General features: G+C 35.5%; 1 protein-coding gene across 1 annotated transcript in view; it reads left to right on the top strand.

Annotated features, from left to right (window-relative positions):
- Ankrd42 (ankyrin repeat domain 42) overlaps nt 1-20,044 on the top strand; it is a gene marked incomplete at its 5' end in the record, with an annotated part of 58,236 nt that overhangs the window by 37,539 nt on the left and 653 nt on the right. The window contains 3 exons of the mRNA XM_026384699.2: nt 3,260-3,435; nt 12,413-12,539; nt 14,836-14,980. Of these exons, the coding sequence (XP_026240484.2) occupies nt 3,260-3,435; nt 12,413-12,539; nt 14,836-14,980 (448 nt within the window). The remainder of the gene's footprint in view (nt 1-3,259; nt 3,436-12,412; nt 12,540-14,835; nt 14,981-20,044) is intronic.

Below are 20,044 nucleotides of genomic sequence, written 5' to 3' on the forward strand. Positions count from 1 at the left end.
AAGATAACATGATGTATGTTTGTGGTTTAGAACTCCATGAATGTAAAGTGTGAATATGGGCTAACAGTGGAAGGTGATGCTTGACCTGATGCTTGGGTGCAGTCATTCTCTAAATAATTGCAGATTTTTTTTTGTGTGCTCATTTAAAAAAAATTTATCTGTGGTGTTTCTTTGATGCCTTGGAATATGGTTTTATTGAATCATGTACCTGGGATCATTGCCAACTCAGGTGTATTTTTTTATTTTTATTTTTAAAAATAGTTTTAGTACCTTTATTTTATTTATTTATTTTTATGTGGTGCTAAGGATAGAACCCAGTGCCTCACATTTGCAAGGCAACCACTCTACCACTGAGCCACAACCCCAGTGCCAGGTGTATTTTTATTTTTTAAAAATAGGCTTATCAAGACATAACTGACATATAATAAAATGTACATAATTGTAGAGTATAAAATGAATTTTTATATATGTAGACACCATGAAACCATCACTATAATTGAGATAGTAAACATGCTTATTACCTCTGAAAGTCTTCTTTTGCCTCTTCATAATCTCTTTCCCAATGCCAAAGTATCTTTCCTAAAGCAAACACTGATCTGCTTTCTTTCACCATAGATAAAATTGCATTTATAAAATTTTATATAAATGGAATCATATGTATACAGTCAAGTGTTGCTTAATGGTGGGGAGACAATCTGAGATAAATCACATAAACCAAGATGGTATAGCTTACTATACTATACATTAAGGCTACAAAACCTGTGCAGCATGTTACTATATTGAACAGCATAGGCAATTGTAACACAACATAAACATAGAAAAGGTCCTAGAAAAAGAGTACCCAGAAAAATATTAGATGGTAGAAAAGTTTCTGCTCTGTTTAATACTATGAGACCACCAAAGTATAGGCAGTCTGTTGATGATCAGTGTTGTTATGTGGTACTTAACTTGTACTCATATCTGTTTTCTTTCACTCAGCATAAGTATTTTGAAACCCAGCTATGTAGATTCATAGTTTGTTTTCTTCTTACTGTTGAGTGTTCCTTGTATGTAGAATTCCATAGTATTCTGTAGTTCAATTGTTTTTTCACCCATTGAAGGACATCTCGACTGTAATCCATTTGTTGGTGATTATGAAGAAAGTTGCTATGAATATTAATATACTTGTTTTTTTGTGTCCATATAACTTTTTAATCCCTTAGGTAAACACCTAGAAGTAGGCTTGCTGGGCGACATGCTAAATGTGTGTTTAACTTTATTTAAAAAATTGCCTACATGGCTTTAAAATGACAGTACCTATTTACATTGCCACCAGCAATGAATGAGAGTTTCTGTTATTTCACATTCTCACCAACATTTGATATTGTCAGATTTTTGATTTTCATAATTCAAATAGGTATGATAGTGGTATCTCATTGTCATTTTAATTTGATTTTTCTAAAGAAAAATGGTTTTGAGAATCCTTTTATTATGTATTTGCCATCTGTTTATTTTGGTAAAGTGATTCTTCAAATCTTTTGTCCACTTTTTTCTCCCACATTTTTTTTATTGGTATTTTATTGGTATTAATTTTTATTGGTATTTTATTGGTATTATTTTTTTATTGGTATTTTATTGGTATTAGTTGTATAAAATGATACTTTTAAAAATTGCATTATTTTCTTATTGTTGAGTTTTAAGGGTTCCATATGTATCTAGATGTTAGTTCTTTCTCAGATAATATGCTTTGCAGATTTTTTTCCCTACTTGTAACTTGTGTTTTCATTACCTCAGCAATATCTTTGAAGAGCAGGTTTTTTTTTTTTTAACTTATTTGTCCTTTAGTGGATTATGTTTTTGGTGTTAAAGAAATCTTTGATTAGTACGAAGTCAAAGATTTTCTTCTAGAAGTTGTATAATTTTGGACTTTGAGGTCTATGATTCATTTTAAGTTGGTTTTAAAAAATATGATATGAGTACATCCTAAGTTATTTTTCGTATACTCATATTCATTTGTTTTGACACTGTTTGTTGAAAAGTGCAGTGTCCTTTTTCCACTGCCTTTTGCCTTAGTCACAATGAGTTGTTCATGTATGTGTGGGCTTATTTCTGAACTCTGTTTTGTCTATTTTATCTAGGTCTATATATCAGTTTTTATATGAATATCACATAGGTGATTGAGTACCATGGCTGTATCTGGAGTTATCTGTAATTTTGGGTTCACATTTTTCATTTATACACTAAAATTCTAGGTGTGAAAAATAGTGTTATTACAAAGATAAATTTAAATTTAACATAAACATTCAGTAAATGATAGTTGTTAAATTAGTAGCCTAGTAGTAGATATAGTGAATTCTGATAACCTTACAATTTTCTATGTGAGTTTTATTACTGTTATTTAAAAAAAAATTTTTTTTTTTTGGTGGTGCTAGGGATTGTACTCAAGTACTCATGGATTCATGCATGTGTCTTTGGCAAGTGTTCTACCACTGAGCTACACCCCTAACCCTTATTATTATGTGTTTAAATGGTTTGTAATACCTGATAAAAGATGATGATGTATGTATGTTTGTACGTGTGTATGGTTATGTAAATATGGGGAAAGATTTTGTGTTTAGTAATTCTTCATGTCTTAAGATAAAGTACTAAATATTCCAATTAGCAAAATTGTGGAAAAAATATGCAGATTACATCTAATCACAACAACAGAAGCTCCCAAACCAAGAGTATATTGCAGAAAGCTTTGTAGAGACATGAGAAAGAGTAAAGAGAATAGAAAATGTCAATGGGAAGATCATTATTTTTCTATTAAATTTTAAGCCATGCAAATGCTTTGGGTCGAGGAAGGATAGATTAATGAGGGTAGAACTAAATCTCGAACCAGAACTAATTTTACAATCTAAATTGGGCCAATAAAAGGCAGCAAAGACAGGGAGTGAAGTTAGGATAGTTTTGTGCTCTCTGAGTTAAGTAGTTCTATTTGGGGGCCTACCAAATTATTCTTTTGATAGTGAATCTCCTTTCCCAGTGAGATTTTGCCAGGAAAACTTATGGAATCTGTTTTAAATATGAGTACTTGTCTTTTGTGTCCAGTAACTCTTTTTATTTCCTACATAATTGAATGTATATTAAATCTGACCTTCAAATGCAAACATTCTTCTTGACTAGTGGGGGTGGGTTGATGGAAGAACATTCAGAGTAGAAATGCCTAAGTTAAGATCAAACTGCAATTTAAATTTGAAGATTGTGCAACTGGTTAATTATTAATTCTTTTCTACAGATTTGCCCACTTGGCAGCAGTGAAGCTACTAGAGGGGCTGCAGAAATATGATATAGATGATGAGTATGATATTGATGAAAATGACCTAAAGTTTTTTGTAAGGCATGGTGTTGAGGGAAGCACTGATGCCAAGGATGATTTAAGTCTGAGTGAATCAGATAAAACAGATGCTAGAAGTAAGTATGCCACCTCTGTTGTGTGTTATCTTTTCAGAAATACCATAGCCACTTTTTACCATGGATGTTATTCTAAAAACAATTACTATATATAAAGAACTTTAATGTTCTTGGGGAGCCAGAACTAATATAAGTTTTTATTCTTGGGTTGTTGAATATATAAAGAAGTCTAAGACCTGGTTGTTGTCCCTCAAGTGGGGAAAGTTACATAAAAGAAAAAAATCTTTGAGTGTATCATAAGAAATAGGGGAAAAGATAATGCAAGGATTTCCATGGTTCATTGGCTGATAATTTTTACAAATGATAATATAAAACATTTATTGATTATCTAATAGGACTAGTTATTGGAGAAAAAATAAAGAATGCAGAGGAATTTACATTCTGGTAGGGTTCTCAGAGGGAAGGGTAACAAATAATTGATAAGAATATATGCATAAATAAAATAAAGTAGTGTGGTAGGGTGGTCCTGTAGATAGCTCTTTGAGGTAAAATTTGAGAAGAGACCTGAATGAACCACATGAACCACAGAGTGAACCACACGAAGGTCTCAGAAGAACATTCCAAGCAGAGGGAGCAGTATATGTAAGATCATAAGTGTATTGAGTGTGATCAGTGGGTGCTGGAGAAAAATCATTAAGGAACTGGTGGCAGATAAAGTTGGAGAGGTAAGCATGGGCTCAACAAAATGATTAAGGATCTAATAAGGACTTTAGATTTAAATTTGTTTTTGGTACTAGGGATTGAACTCAGGAGCACTCGACCACTGAGCCACATCCCCAGCCCTTTTAAAAATTTTATTTAGAGACAGGGTCTCACTGAGTTGTTTAGAGCCTCACTTTTGCTGAGACTGGCTTTGAATTCTCAATCTTCCTTCCTCAGCCTTCTGTGCTGGTGGGTAGATTTGGATTTTATTTTAGATAGAAAGTCATTGGTGGGATTTGGGGTTATGAATAATGTGACCTAATTCATATTTAAAAACAATATCACTGTAGCTGCTTCATAGATAAAAGACTGAGGAAGAGCATAACATTTCAGTTTGGGTATCAATTTGGTGAGAAGAGAGCATATTCATCAAATGGATGAATCTTCTGATATTCATTTATTTATTTTTGTTTGTTTTTTTGTGGTGCTGGGAACTGAATCCAGGGCCTGGCACATGCTAGGCAAGCATTTTTTTTTTTTCACTGAGCCATGCCCCAGCCCTACAATATAATTTAAAATTTCCAGATACTAAATTAGAATTATATAAGAGTAGATGCAGCATATCTGCACAGATTTCCTGATGTAGACCACTGACACTGGGATTCTCCATTCTTGTTTTACTTCAGTGTTTTTATAGTAGAGGCCTTTATCACCATTTCATAGGAGTTTACTTTACAAGTATGTGTTTCCCTTTAAGGTTATATATATATATATATATATATATATATATATATATTTCCTGCTTCTTTAACCAAATGGCATCAGTAAAACTATACTTTATTTGGAGGATGGTGTGGGAGAAAGCAAAAGTCAGGATCCAGGTAGCCTTGATTGTTTTTACATCCAAATTTGCAGTGGTGCGGGAAATCCCCTTCCCTTCACAGAACCAGAATGGAAGCAGGGAGATTAGGTAGGAGGATACTGCCTTAGTACAGGAGAGAGTTGATGATGGCTTAGACTAGAGTTTAGATGATGGAGATGGTGAGATTTGAATATATTTTTCTGAGAGATGCTAGGATTCATTGACAGATTTGGATTCAAGGTGTTTGAGAATGAAGGTAACCAAGTGTGTCTGTTAGATTTTAGACCTGGAAAACAAGGTGAATAGTAATGAGTTTCTTAGAACTCAGGGTAGAGTAACAGTGAAGACTTTTCAGAAGCAGAATTTGGGCTTCACTTTGAAGGTCAGGATTTAAATAGGCAAATGGATAAGGAAGGGATTCTGTTAATAAAATATATCTGCTGTGTTCACAGCCCTAGGCTAAGGGCTATGGCAGTGTGTCAGAAATAGTTCTGTTTTCTGAAATTCAGAAAATATTCTGAATTGACTCAGTGTATTACTAAAAAGAGTCACAAAATTGTGCTTTATCAGTTCATTTTTCTCATCATTGAACATGTTTATAGATTACTGGTTATGTATCAGGCAGGTTCTAGGTGCTAGGATTACATTGGTAAACACAAATATATAAGAATTTAATTATCATCTTCTAACAGCAAAAAGATATTTTAGTATATTTAAATATTTTATTGTTTTTGTTTTTTAAGATTTTTTATTTGTTGTTTTTGGTTACATATGACAGTAGACTTTATTTAGACATATTATATATACATGGAGTATAACTTCCCATTCTTGAGGTTGTACATGATGTACAATTACACTGGTCGTGTATTCATATATGAACATAGGAAAGTTACGTTGGATTCATTCTACTACTTTCCTATTCTCATCCCCCTACTTTTTTCATTCCCATTTATCTAATCCAGTGAACTTCGATTCTCACTCTTCCATCCCCTCTTATTGTTTGTTAGCATCCATATATCAGAGAACATTTAGCCTTTGGTTTTTTGGGTTTGGCTTATTTTACAGCATGATAGTCTCCAGTTTCTTTCATTCATTTACTGGCAAAAGTCATTCTTCTTTATGGCTGAGTAATATTACATTGTGTGTGTGTGTGTGTGTGTGTGTGTGTGTGTGTGTGTATCACATTTTCTTTATTCCATTCATCTGTTGAAGGACACCTAGGTTGGTTCCATAGCTTAGCTATTGTGAATTAGCTGTTGATGTGGCTGCACACTAAAGTATGCTGATTTTAAGTTTTTTGGGTATATTCTGAGGAGTCGGATAACTGGATCAAATGGTAGGTCCATTCTAAGTTTTCTGAGGAGTCTCCATTACTGCTTTCTAGAATGCTTGCACCAATTTGCAGTCCCACCAGCAATGTATGAGTGTACTTTTTCCCTTCACATCCTTGCCAACATTTATTGTTTCTTGTATTCTTGATAATTCCATTCTCAGTGTAGTTTTAATTTGCATTTCTCCAATTGGTATAGATGATGAACATTTTTCATATATTTGTTGACTGATCATATCTCTTCTTCTGTGAAGTGTCTATTCAGTTCCTTTTCCCATTTATTGATAAGATTACTTGTTTTTTTGGTGTTCAAGTTTTTTGAGTTCTTTATATTTCCTAGAGATTAATGCTCTGTCTCAGGTGTAGGTGGCAAAATTTTCTCCTATTCTCTAGGCTCTCTCTTCATGTTCTTAATTGTTTCCTTTGCTGTGAAGAAGCTTTTTAGTTTGATACCATTCCATTTATTGATTCTTGATTTTACTTCTTGTGCTTTAGAAGTCTTATTCAGAAATTTGGTTCCTAAGCCAACAGTAGAGATCCAGGCCTACTTTTCCTTCTAGGGTCTAATGCCTAGGTCCTTGATCCAGTTTGAGCTGAATTTTGTGCAGGGTGAGAGATTGTTGTTTAATTTCATTTTGCAACATATGGATTTCTAGTTTACCCAGCACCATTTGTTGAAGAGGCTATCTTTTCTCCAATGTATGTTTATAGCACCTTTGTCTAGTATGAGATAACTGTACTTATGTGGGTTTGTCTCTGCATCTTCTGTACCACTCATCATCATGTCTCTTTTGATGCCAATACTATGCCATTTTTGTTAATTTTTTATTTTTAAAAGAATGGAACTGTTGATCATCTACTCTTTGATTCTCACAACAAGGTTAATAACCTCCTTTATTATTTCATGAAAGAGTTTTAGCTTTTAATTTTTTTTTTCTGGTGAAAAGCAAGGGTTTATTTCACGGCATTCCTAACACACACCACGACAGGCCCATCGTGGCGGGCGGGCGGGCAAGGGTGAGGGTGGGGACACAAAGGGAACACCGCCACAGGTGCAGAGGGAGCGACAGGCGCTGAGCGGGAAGGGAGCAGACCCTGCGGGAGCGAAGTACCTGGGGTCCCAGGGCCCTTAGCTTTTAATTTTATACTGATTGCATTAAGGAGATATGCCAAAATTTAATTTTTATGATTACCACTTAAAGGACAGTCTTATTCCATTACATGATATCTTATTGTGCTCATACCACCATAACTAAATATTGGTAGACGGGGTGAGTTAAACAACAAATTTATTTTCTCATAATTCTGGAGGCTAGAAGTCCTAGATCAAAGTCCAGCAGTATTACTTTTTGTGAGGGCTTTCTTTATTACTCTGAGATGACCACATCCTCAAATGGCAAAGAGAAAGAGAGATAGAGGGAGGGGAGAGGTGGGGAGAGAGAGAGAGGGAAGTATACTACAGAACCAGAACCCTACTCTACTCTCCTGTCACCTAACCTTAATGATTACTTTCTAAAGACCTATATCTCCAAATAAGGTTACATTTGGAGGCTAAGGCTTCAAATAAGAATTTTAGTGAGATGCATTGAGTCCATAACAAATGGATAAACATAAGTATTCTAAATTAGCAAGTGAAAGTGGGAGTGCTTTTTTCTCTCTAGGGGATGTGTTATTAGGTTGATGCAAATCTATACCCTGAAGCCAGAAGGACAATAGCTTTTCTTAGTGTTTTTGTTTTTTATGGAATTAAATTAAATTCTAGTATTGGGAGAAACCTTTAATTTTGGTATCATTTCTGCTGATGGTTCAGCTACTGGTATATAACTCTCCTGTCAAAATTTTTATTCTATAAAATTCTAATAATAATGGTTTACATTTCTATAATGTTTTACAATTTTTACAACTCTTTAATATCTCTGTTTTATATTTTAAGAAGCACTCATTTAGTATAATATAATTTGATAAATAAAGAGCCTGAGGTTCAGAGAAACTAAGTTAGTTACTCAAAATCACACAGCAGCTGGAAGCAAGTCTTTCAGACTTCCTTTTCCAGTGTTCTTTCTGGTCACCACATACATTGCCTCCTGAAAGGAATAATTTCATGCCATATAACAGTAATTTTACTTCTCGTGATATTTAGTCAAAGAGCCATGGCTTGTACTAATGAATAAGAACTGTTTCTGTGGAGCTCTTTCCTAGAAGAAGGGTGAAAAGAATCTGAACTGAGGCTGACCAAAACAAAGGCATGTATAGTGGGTGAATAGAGTTCGGCAGTGAATTCAGATTCTAGAGCTTGATCACTTCTTAGCTGTGTTACTCTTTGATCCTCACTTTTCTCATCTATGAAAATTAGAATGTTAATATTGTATTACCTGATGGAATACACACTAGAGGATGGAAAGTGCCTAACCCATGTTAGAGGCTCAAAAATGTCAGTTTCTTTTCTTTTGATCTCTGTAGGGTGTTTTCAATTATTCTGCCAGAAAGACCTAGTTTGTCCACACTGTATTTTTTTTTTATTTCTAATTCATGGATTTCTTCTTTCTTTGAAAAAAATTTTAAGAACTCCCAGAACACTGTGGGAAAGAATCTTACTCTCCAGGGAGAGTGGAAGACTCTTTCCTGGTGAATCTAATCAATGGAGAACTTGAAGATGCTGAGATCCCCCAACGGTGGTGCTGAGAGTTAACAATCTCTTTAGAGTTTCCTAACGTCTTTATTTTAAATAGCTATTGAAATATAATTCATATACCATTTCATTTGCCCATTTAGGGTATACCATAAAATGGTTTTAGTGTATTCACATATTTGTTTACAAAAAATCACCACAATTTTATGTTATTTTTTATCACCTCTGAAAGAACTCTCGGGGCTGGGGTTGTGGCTTAGCGGTAGAGCGCTTGCCTAGCACATGCGGGACACTGGGTTCAATCTTCAGCACTACATAAAAATAAATAAAATAAAGGTATGGTGTCCAACTACAACTAAAAAATGTTAAAAAAGAGAAAGAACTCTCATCCCTCCCTACCAGTAGTCACACTTTTTTAACCTTCAACTGCTGATCTACTGTCTGAATCAGTAGATTTGCCCATTTTAGACATTTTACATAAATGGAACTGCACCATATGTGGCTTCTTATTTCACTTAACAGTGTTTCAACATGTGTACACATTGTAACATGGGTTAGTACTTCATTCCTTTTTATTGCCAAATGAAAATTGATATTTTCATTTCATCCAAATGAAATTATCCATTTTCAGATGGATATCATACACACACACACACACACACACACACACACACACATCAGTTGATGGACATGAGTTGTTTCCACATTTTGGCCATTATGAATAATTCTGCTATGAACATTCATGTACACTTTTTTGGGTGGAAATATATTTTCATTTCTACTGGGTATATACCCAGCAGTGGAATTTCTATGTCATCTAGCAACTCTATGTTTAACATTCTGAGAAACTGCCAAAATGTTTTGTAAGTCAGCTGCACCATTTTACATTTTTTTTTAAAACCATATTTTCAGGGACTGGGGTTATGGCTCAGTGGTAGAGCGCATGCCTCACATGTATAAAACCCTGGGTTCAATCCTCAGCACCACATAAAAATAAATAAATAAAGTTATTTTTAAAAAATGTCAGTCTGCTGGTCTTCAAGGAATAGTATTTAAAAAAATAAATAAAAACCACTTTTCCATGTTTAAAGTGATAATGTCAGATAAGAAGATGCAACATGTTTTTCATGCTACTAGTAAAGCTCATTTTACATTCTTACCAGCAATCTTTGAGTGCTTGAATTTCTCCACACCCTTACCAACATTTGTTGTTATTTGTCTATGGTTATATCTGTTTTAGTGGGTGTGAAGTGGTATCTCATTGTAGTTTTAATTGTTGTTTCTCTAATGACTAATGATATTGACTGTCTTTTTTTTCATGTGCTTACTAACCACTTGTATATTTTATTTGGAGAAAAGTCTCTTCAAATCCTTGGTCTGATTTTCAACTGCTTGGTTTATCTTTTTCTTCTATTGTAAAGCATTTCTGGATGCAAATCCCTTTTGACCTATGATTTGAAGGTATTCTCATTCTGGTGGTTGTCTTTTAACTTTCTTGATGGTATCCTTGGCAGTGCAAAAGTTTTTGATATTGATGAAGGCCACTTGATCTGTTTTATAAGTTGTTGCTTGTGCTTTGGTTTCTTTTTGTTTGATATTTTGAGAATGTAAAGGACTGTAGGAAATGAGCAATTGATCTTGTAGGATTTCAGTTTCTTATGAAATTTTTTGAGTAGAAGACACTTATGAAGAAATCACTGTCAAGAAATTTCAAAAAGATGTTTTGGGAAAGACTGAGAATGTGACTAGAATAGTTCCTTGTGGTATGTTTGATACAAATGAGATTGTAGCATTCTTGCTATACTGTGACACTCCCTGGTACTCAGCTGGAGTGTTTGCAGCTAGTGAAGGGATACTATATATGAAATTGTATGCCATTGTACTATCCCTATTTAATTTTATTTTGAGGAAACCTACAAAGAACTAGATGGTCCTTTCTTTGCCAGAGTACCAATTGGGGACTGGTTGAATTTATTGTGATCCTAGACTTCACTGGAAACAAGTCTCAGTTCAGAGCACATTTTAGTGAATTATGTTTAGGTCTATGGCATCATTGAGCCCTATAACCATTTGAGGTTTGATAATTGGTTCAAGATTCCCATCACATGTCATCACATGTCACTTTCAGTGACAAGCCACTCACTATTATTTAGAAAGAAAATTTCTTTTTAGAATTTCTCTGAAGATTAAAATGGGCAAAGTTCTTAGTATCTTGTACGTCATAGACACTCCTTAAATACATGATAATTTTAATTGTTTTTGTTGGAAAATTTCTCTTTTATTAAGTTGAAATCTTTTCCTGGAATTAATCCCAATTAATCCTACCTTTTACCTCTGAGGATTCCACAGAACACATCTTTCAAAACAGCCTTTCAAATGTTAAAGAAATTATTTAACTCTCTCAATTTTTTTCTTTTCTTTTTAATTGTGCTGGGGATTGAACTGAGGGCTTCATGACTGCTAGGCAAGTGTTGTACTAGTAAACTACATCCCCAGCCATATTTCAGTGTTTTCTTATGTGGCATTTTTTACCCCTTAATCTCCTCTACCACTTTGTTTGTTGATGATTCCCAAACCTATCTGCCCCTCAGAATTATCTGGGGAATGTTTATTAAGTACAGATACCTGAATTTGTGGGTCTGGGATGGGCTTCAAGTATTTACCTTTTAAAAAAATACTCCAGTTGATTCTGGTGGTTGTATTTTAGAACCTGCAGCTCCAATCGGTTGATAGATAAATCAGAGTGGTGTTAGGAAGAAGAGGCTGTAATTTGCTAACCTCGTCCTGTAAACAAAAGAATTTCTCATCTTTTATACTCTTGATATTTAGGTCCAGAGAATTACTTTTGTTGAAGGGGGCTCTCCTGTACATTATAAGGTACTTAATAGCATCCTGAACTCATTAGGTGCCAGTAGCTGAATCCCAAGTTAGGATAAGCAGAAATGTCTCCAGACACTGCCAGATGTCCCTTGAGGGGGGAAAAAAATCACTCAAGGTTGAGACCCACTATCTTTAAGGATGAAAAGAAAAATCATAGTTTTGGTAGTTGGAGGATGATTGAAACTAATACTTCTTCCTCTCAGTATTCTCTTTCATAGATATTACAAGTGACTAACCAAAATTTGGAATGGATTAATTCTAGGTTATTTTAAATTAATAAAACGTATTTAATTTCTTCTGATTTTCTAATGTATAGTGGATTATACATAGTCATGTAATATACTACTGTTAGTTTTCTTTAAACCTTCTTGTTCATAGCATGAATAGTTATAATAGTCTGATATATGCTCCAATAGCAGAGTAAGAACCCTATGTTTAGGTGTTTTATTGCTTGCTCATCTAACTATTCTGTCACTTATGTTTTATCCTCTGTATGTATACCACCCTTTCTTCAACTGCCTTCTCAAACCACACAGGTAGGTGGCTCTATAGAAAATGCTTGTGAGGACCATGACTCTGAGCATATGTGCTGTTACACGTCTAAATTAGGTTCTTATTAAATTGTGTCTTGCAGTGAGAGCTTATAACAAAATTACAGAATTGAGACACCTTCTGGAAATTGCTGAGAGCAACTATAAACATTTGGGTGGGATAACAGAAGAGGATCTAAAGCAGAAGAAAGAACAGCTTGAATCTGAAAAGTAATGTCTTTAAAACTTTAATTATTTGTATTTAGTTACCTCTCTAGATGCCACGTGAGGGTTTGTTGTTTCATCCTGTCAAAGGGTGTTGGGTTCTAAAACCTCCTACTAGATCTCTGATGGAGAAGGAGTTAAAGTTTTTTTTTTTTAAAGAAAATGTGATAATGTATACACAACATAAAATTTATCATCTCAGCTGTTTTTAAATGTACAGTTCAGTAGCATTAAGTATATTCACATTGTTGTGCAACTTGAATCTAGAACTCTTTTCCATCTTACAAAACTGGCACTCTTTAACTCTTTAAGGAATTTGGGTTTTTTTTTTTTTTTGAGACTACAGCTATTTTAATCTTTTCAACCAGCATAGGTCTTTGAACATCCCCATCAGACAGGACTGCCTACTCACAAATATGAGACCCATTCCCGGATTGGCCAACAAGAGTACCCATCAGAGAATGTGCTTAAATCTAGAGGCAGTGAGCAGTTGTACAGCTATACTTACCTTTTACCCCCTGCATCCTAAATTGACTCTCTGGACATTGGGTATCTACCTCTCTAGGAATCAGTGGCTGCAAGAATAAAAGATGCCGCATGCGTCTTTCCTCCCACTGCGTGTATGCCTGTCTGTTTGCTTTCTAGAGTGCACAGAGAACAAAGGGGGACAGGAGACATGGCTCTGTAAAAGAGAAACTCGAATTGCACATGGATTTCTTTCCTCTTCCTCTACTTTCCCTGCCCTTACTATTGGTTTTGTCTCTTTCCTTTACACTCTTAGAACTGCCTGTTTTCCTTCCATCCCCTTCTGGATCTAGCCTCACTAAGAAAGCTGGTAAAGGTATTTAGAGTAACATTTAGATATTTGATAAAAATTTAACATGATTTCCTTCTATGGATAATACTTGGGGTTTAAATAGAAGACAAAATATGTTGCCGGAATACTCTTAATGGGATTTTAGTTGTTAGGAAGCCGTGGTAGAACTTTTTCTTTTTGAGTCAGGGCTTCCTTGGTTTCTCACAAATCACATCATATAGGTAGCTAACCACTGCCTCTATACTCTTGAAGCGTTTGAGATGTAGAATATTTTTAGTACTGGCTTTAGCCTAAGATCCTAGCTGGAAGTTCTTAGATCCTTTCATTTATACTTTGGGTACAAACTCCTGAGGTATATCTATAAAAAAAAGATAAATATTGATTTGAATGATATACTTTTGGTTTGTTACTTATTATTTACATCAAATTCACAATACACCAAAACATAGTTGTATTACTCTGTCCCAAGGATCATCTTCCCTACTTATTTGTTGAACTTATTTGTTGGGCTTCCACTTCCTCCATCTTAACCCCACTCATTTTTCTACCAGAAAGAACTACTTCGGTGTACTCTCAGACTGCCCTCCTTGGGGATCTGGAATCCAAGCCAGCATGCTTTGGGAATTCTAGACAAAAACCCTGGTTTATGTCACAGTATCTCTTGTCTGGATTATTATGACCTCCTCCTGACAGGTTTCCCAGTCTCCTGTCCTTGTGCCCTCACCCCACCTTCTACCTTATTGTCTGTTCCCAAGAGAAGTCACATTAAAACTTCAGCGAGAGCATGCTGATTCTCTCTTCAAATCCTCCAGTGGATTCCTATTTCACTCATTAAAAACTGAAATCCTTACTATGACTTATAAGGCTCTACCTGCCTGTTCTGGCTTTTTTTTTGACCTCTAACCTATACTACTTTCCATTTTATTTATTTATTTTTAAAACTACTCCAGCCAGATTGGCTTCTGATTTTTTTCTTTTCCTTTTTCTTTTTTCCTTCCCAGGCATATTTCTGCCTTAGGGTCTTAGGTCTTTCCCTCTCTGGAATGTTCTTCCCCTGATGTCTAGCTTTCTATTTTCTGCAGAATTTTGCTTAAAGTACCCTTTTCAGTAAAGCCTTTCCTAGCCACTGAACATGATGTGCTAATCACCTCTTCCATGATATTTTATATCACTGTTTCCTGCTTCCCCCCGGCTCCCCTTAGGACTTATCATCTCGGAGATACCAATGTGTTTTACTCCCCCCCCCCCACTATCTGTTTTCCTCCACTACTAAATTAAAGAGGGCAGGTCTTGGCTTTTTTTTCACTACTTATCTCTAGTACACAGATCAGTGCTGGTTCAAGTAGACCTGAAATGCAGTAACTATGCCTTTGATTTAATTTACTTGTCTTAAATGGGCACTTTCCACTGTTACCAAAAATGTTAGTAATGGTATTGGAGTATATAATGATATTGGAGGATAATTGAATAAAATTGTTTTGACAGGACCATCAAAGAACTGCAGGACCAGCTGGAGTATGAACGACTCCGTAGAGAGAAATTAGAATGCCAACTGGATGAATATCGAGCAGAGGTGGATCAACTTAGGGAAACAATGGAGAAAATTCAGACCCCCAATTTTATGGATATGGTTGGTATCCTTAACATGTTTATTTTTATTGAGGAAATAAATCAGAGTGTAAGCTTTGGGCTGGGACTAGTTGAGTTTGATTCCTGGTTACAATAATTTTTGATTTGGGAAAATCATTTAACTGCTTTGTGATTCAGTTGTAAGTTGAAGAGAATAATTTAGACTTTTTAGAGCTGATGTCAAGATAAAAGGAATATACATCTATATGTATAGCTCTATTTATCTCTAATAGTTTCTTCCTCTTCAATGTGTGTGTGTGTGTCTCTTTTAGTTAGGACCTCAGCATGGTTCACTGAGTGTGTAGTAAGTGCTATTGTTGATCTTGTACCATATAAGGAAAAGCTATTTTTTATAGGCAGAATAAGCAGTAAGAATTCAGAGGCAGTTAGAAAGTATGTATATTTTAATATTATAAATAACCTAAGTAAAGTTCTTGGAATAGAATCCATTTTAGAAACCTTCAGCAGTTTAAGAGTAGAAAAGAGGCAGGCCTGATGGCACAGGCTTGTAATCCCAGCTACTTGAGAGACTGAGGCAGGAGGATTGGAAATTTGAGGACAGTCTTGGCAACTTGGTGAGACTCTGACTAAAAATAAAAGGGTGGTTGCTGGGTGCAGTGGTACGGGCCTGTAATCCAGTGGCTTAGGAGGCTGAGGCAGGAGGATTGAAAGTTCAAAGCCAGCCTCAGCAACAGTGAGGCCCTAAGCAACTCAGTGAGGCCATGTCTCTAAATAAAATACAAAATAGAGCACTGGGGATTTGGCTCAGGGGTTCATTGCCTTTGAGTTCAGTTCCTGCAACACCCTCCCAATCCAAAAAAACGGCTTGAGGTGTAGCTCAATGGGTATGGCACTTGCCTAGCATGCGAAGCCTTGATTTTGATACCTAGTACTGAAAGGAAAAACAAAAAACAATAAAAAAGATCCAGCATAGAAATTTTCATAGCATCCTTTTGCTCAGGTTATGGAATTATACAAACTAACATTTGTGTAACACTTTGTGTTTACAGAGTTCTTTCACAAGTTTCTTATTATGTTATTTGTCTAGTCCTCATTTAGTATAGGAAGTAATGGAGGCTCAGAAGGGTTAAGTAACTTATTTAAATCACACAGCTGGTAATGGTGGAAATATCAGTCAAAATTTGTAACTTTGACTACATACTCTTAGTTCTTTCACAATTGAAATTATGAATTTGGAATTCAGAATATGGCTGTAAAAAATAGAAAAATTTATCTTAAGAGTGAGAAAAAGAGCAAATATATAGAAGGAAATTAAAAAGAAACTCATGTAAGAAATAGAGCCAAGTCCAGAAAAATAGGTGGAGTATAGAAGACAGAAACATGACAGCAGGAAACCCCAAGTGCTTCTTGTGTTTGAGGCCTTCTAGATCTCAAGAGTAGATAAGGTAGAAAATGCACTGGGGAAACTTTGACCCTTATGTGTTCTTCAAGTGAAGACTGCCATGATGTGGTCCTTGTGATTGGCTCATTATGATACAAAGTGGGGATTCAGACATGGTTAATATTTTCTTTCTGTAAAGAAGTTTTTTCTTCATTATTGGATGAATTAGTTCTGTTCCAGGCCTGAATTGCTTCATGATTTATAACAAAAACTTCCTGGCTTCTTTTTATTTTGTACAAACTAATTATTAATCTCTTTAATAACCACCATTTTAGTCAGCTTTTTCGCTGCTATAACTAAAAGGATCTGACCAGCACCGTTATAGAGGAGGAAAAGTTTCAGGGCTCATGGTTTCAGAGGTCTTAGTCCATAGAAAGCCGGTTCCATTCCTTGGGGCTCCAGATGAGTTGAACATCATAGCTGGAGAGTGTGGCAGAGGGAAGCAGCTCATATAATGATCAGAAAGCAGATAGAGAGAGACACTCCACTCACTCTTCAGGTACAAATATATATCCCAAAGCCATGCCCTCAATTAACCACTTCTCCTAGCCACATCCCACCTGCCTCCAGTAACCGCTCAATTAGTCCCATCAGGGATCAACTCACTGATTAGGTTAAGGCTATTACCCGATCATTTCTCCTTCAAACCTTCTTGCATTGTCTCAAATGTGAACTTTTGGGGGACATCACATCTAAACCATAAAGCCAATTTAGAAATACTAAAATAATATCTGTCCTTGTCATCTTGCCACCTTGTGGCAGGGACTGCAATTCCTCCTCAAAGGTAGTTGTTTTTCTCCAGCTGCTTAGGTGGGACAGTCTTTATTTTGGGGATCACTCAAAATGTATACTTTCATTTGAGTCATTCCAAACTGACAGTCTCTGCATAAAATTTTCCATTTTTTAGCTATTTATAAATTCTCTTTTCATGTTCAGAAGCATTCTGTTTTCAAGTTTCCTTCTGCACAATTCAGGTTCTCTAAAATGCCACTCTCCTCTAACAATGTGTAGACTTTCAGGAGAGCTGACTCAGGCCCTGGACTGAGGGCCGTTTGTTGTGCAGTCTTGCTTTAGATTATTCCAAATTTAAAAAAAAATATATATTTTTCAGTTGTTGATGGACCTTTATTGTATTTATTTTTTTATTTTTATGTGGTGCTGAGAATTGAATTCAGTACCTCACACATTCGAGGCAAGCACTCTACCACTGAGCTACAACCCCAGCCCAAGTTAATCACAATTTTTGTAAATGAGCTAATGTCATTAACAGCTGTAACTCGGGCACTTCTTATTTTCTCTTCTGAAAAGCTTCTAATTCTCAATCTCCTCATCTATAAGATGGGGGATAATAATACCTCGTGGGATTGTAGTGATATTAAATGAAATATTATGTAGAAACCCTGAGCAGTTTGTGGCACACACAAGCTATTACTAGCAGTATTGTTTGTATTATTTTCTCCCTTTCTTGTGTCTTTTTCTCTTTTTTCCTTCCTATGCAGCTAAGGATTGGAAGAGTTTATTTTGGAGTCTGACTAAATCTTTCTCCCACTACTTTCTTATGATTGCATAAAGTTGTATCTTTAAATCTCTCCACCCAAGAATCTGTAGTAGTATAATTTTTACTCAGAGAAGTTCTTAGGAGTTACTTAGGATAGTTTGACATATTTTTAAAAATTAAAAAAAATTTTATACCTTTATTTTATTTATTTATTTTTATGTGGTGCTGAGGATTGATCCCAGGGCCTCGGATGTGCTAGACGAGTGCTCTACCGCTAAACCATAACCCCAGCCCTAAGAACTAGTTTTTTAAATAACTGTTTTTATAGTGCTTTCTTAGATATTATCTCAGCTTCTCTGTATCAACACTGAGGAGGTAGATTTCATTTTATGTTATGTATGAGGAAGCTAAGTATCTTGTTAGAGCGTATAGCTAGTGTGAAGCAGGAACAAACTCAGAATCTCTGCCTTCAGATTATACTTCTCTAATCTTTCTGTGTAAGTGATTATCAAACTCATATTTTAGTACTATGTCCCCATCAGGACTCCTCAACTATTTCTCATTGCCAGTAGCACATTTCCACTTGAAATTTTTGATGGCACCTAATTTAAAAAAATGTCTAGAACCAAACTCAACATAAAGACCAGATTCCCCTCTATGTTTAAATTCATGGCATCACCATTTTCTCAATTACTGTCTTGAATCTTGGATTTTTTTTTTCTTTTTTGGTGGTACTAGGAATTGAACCTGGAGCACTCTACTAATGGACTATATCCCCAACCCTTTATATATGTGTGTATATATATGTATACGTGTATGAAAAAATATATATATTTTTTTCAACTTCCTAAGAAATTGGGAATGCAGTTGTGCATCACAGTGCCCTGCTCAGTCTTAGATTCTTAGTCATGACTAACTTTGTTTTCTCCAGCCCATAAAAAGTGGGCCATCCCACAGATAGGAGCATATGCTCTATTTTTCTTGCTGATCTTGTAGGTGTCTGTGAAGGTGTCTGTGTCTGTCAACTATTATTCTGTGTAGACACAGAAATTATCAGCTTGATTTTCTTGTCACTCTCCTACCCTGAATGAATGAATGAATCTTCAGTTTGTCATTTATTCTTAAACTATCTTAACAGCCTTATTTCTGTCTGTTTTCCTACATGTAGCCTGTCTTTTCTGACCTTACCCTACTCTTTCCCATCACCAAGCCTTTGTTCATTTTGTTCTTAGGCCTGAAGGCTCCCTATCAACTCTGCCTCTTAAAAATCCCCAGGAATCATTGCTTTTGTTACCTCTTTCCTAATGCCCATGACCACATATGATCTCTCCTTTCACCAAGCACTTTGTACTGCTCTGAGGGCATCTCATTTATATTACAGTTTGATTGGGTACTTAGTTTATCCACAGTACTAAAAATTTAAGTTTCATAAGATTATCTGATTCATCTCTATAATATTTCAGTCATCATCAACTTAGGTATTGAGTACTTGTATGCTGGGCTTTGTGTCAAGACATTCTAATTTCAACCTAACAGCCCAGCCTCAAGTTCATCCCGTCCACATTACTTGCTGCTGCCATTATAAACTCCACACCCTCACTTTCTTACGGTGCTTGTTAAGAAGATTTATTTTGACAAATTCATCTTTAGAAACTTGGATGATAGCAAGTTTGCAACTGAGAGAAGAGGAGGGAACACAGAGAAATGACTGTTTTTCCAGGTGGTGTTGGAAGATAGCTTCCAGGTTCATACACTACTATATATGAATAAAGCTAACTGAGCTCATTAGCAAAAGTATCAGAAGGAACACCTTCAGGAATAAATTCTAGCCATGGGCTTTCCCCATGGACATGTGCCTTGTCCTGTTCATGGAGCTTCTTTATTCAGATTCTGTCCTAACTAGGTACACAGCATTTTTTTAATTTATTTTTTAGTTGGTCACAATATTTTTATTTATTTATTTTTATGTGGTGCTGAGGATCGAACCCAGGGCCTCGCATGAGCTAGGCGAGCGCTCTACCGCTGAGCCACAACTCCAGCCCCCACAGCATTTTTTTTACTTGAAGAATTACTCAGAAATGACTAAGAGCTAGTGAACATCTGCAGTGTTTCCAGCCTTATCCCTTGTTCCTTTCCATAGCATTTTGTTGATTTTTCTGATAGGT

Source organism: Urocitellus parryii, chromosome 4, assembly GCF_045843805.1.
Source record: "Urocitellus parryii isolate mUroPar1 chromosome 4, mUroPar1.hap1, whole genome shotgun sequence".
Lineage (NCBI taxonomy): Eukaryota > Metazoa > Chordata > Mammalia > Rodentia > Sciuridae > Urocitellus > Urocitellus parryii.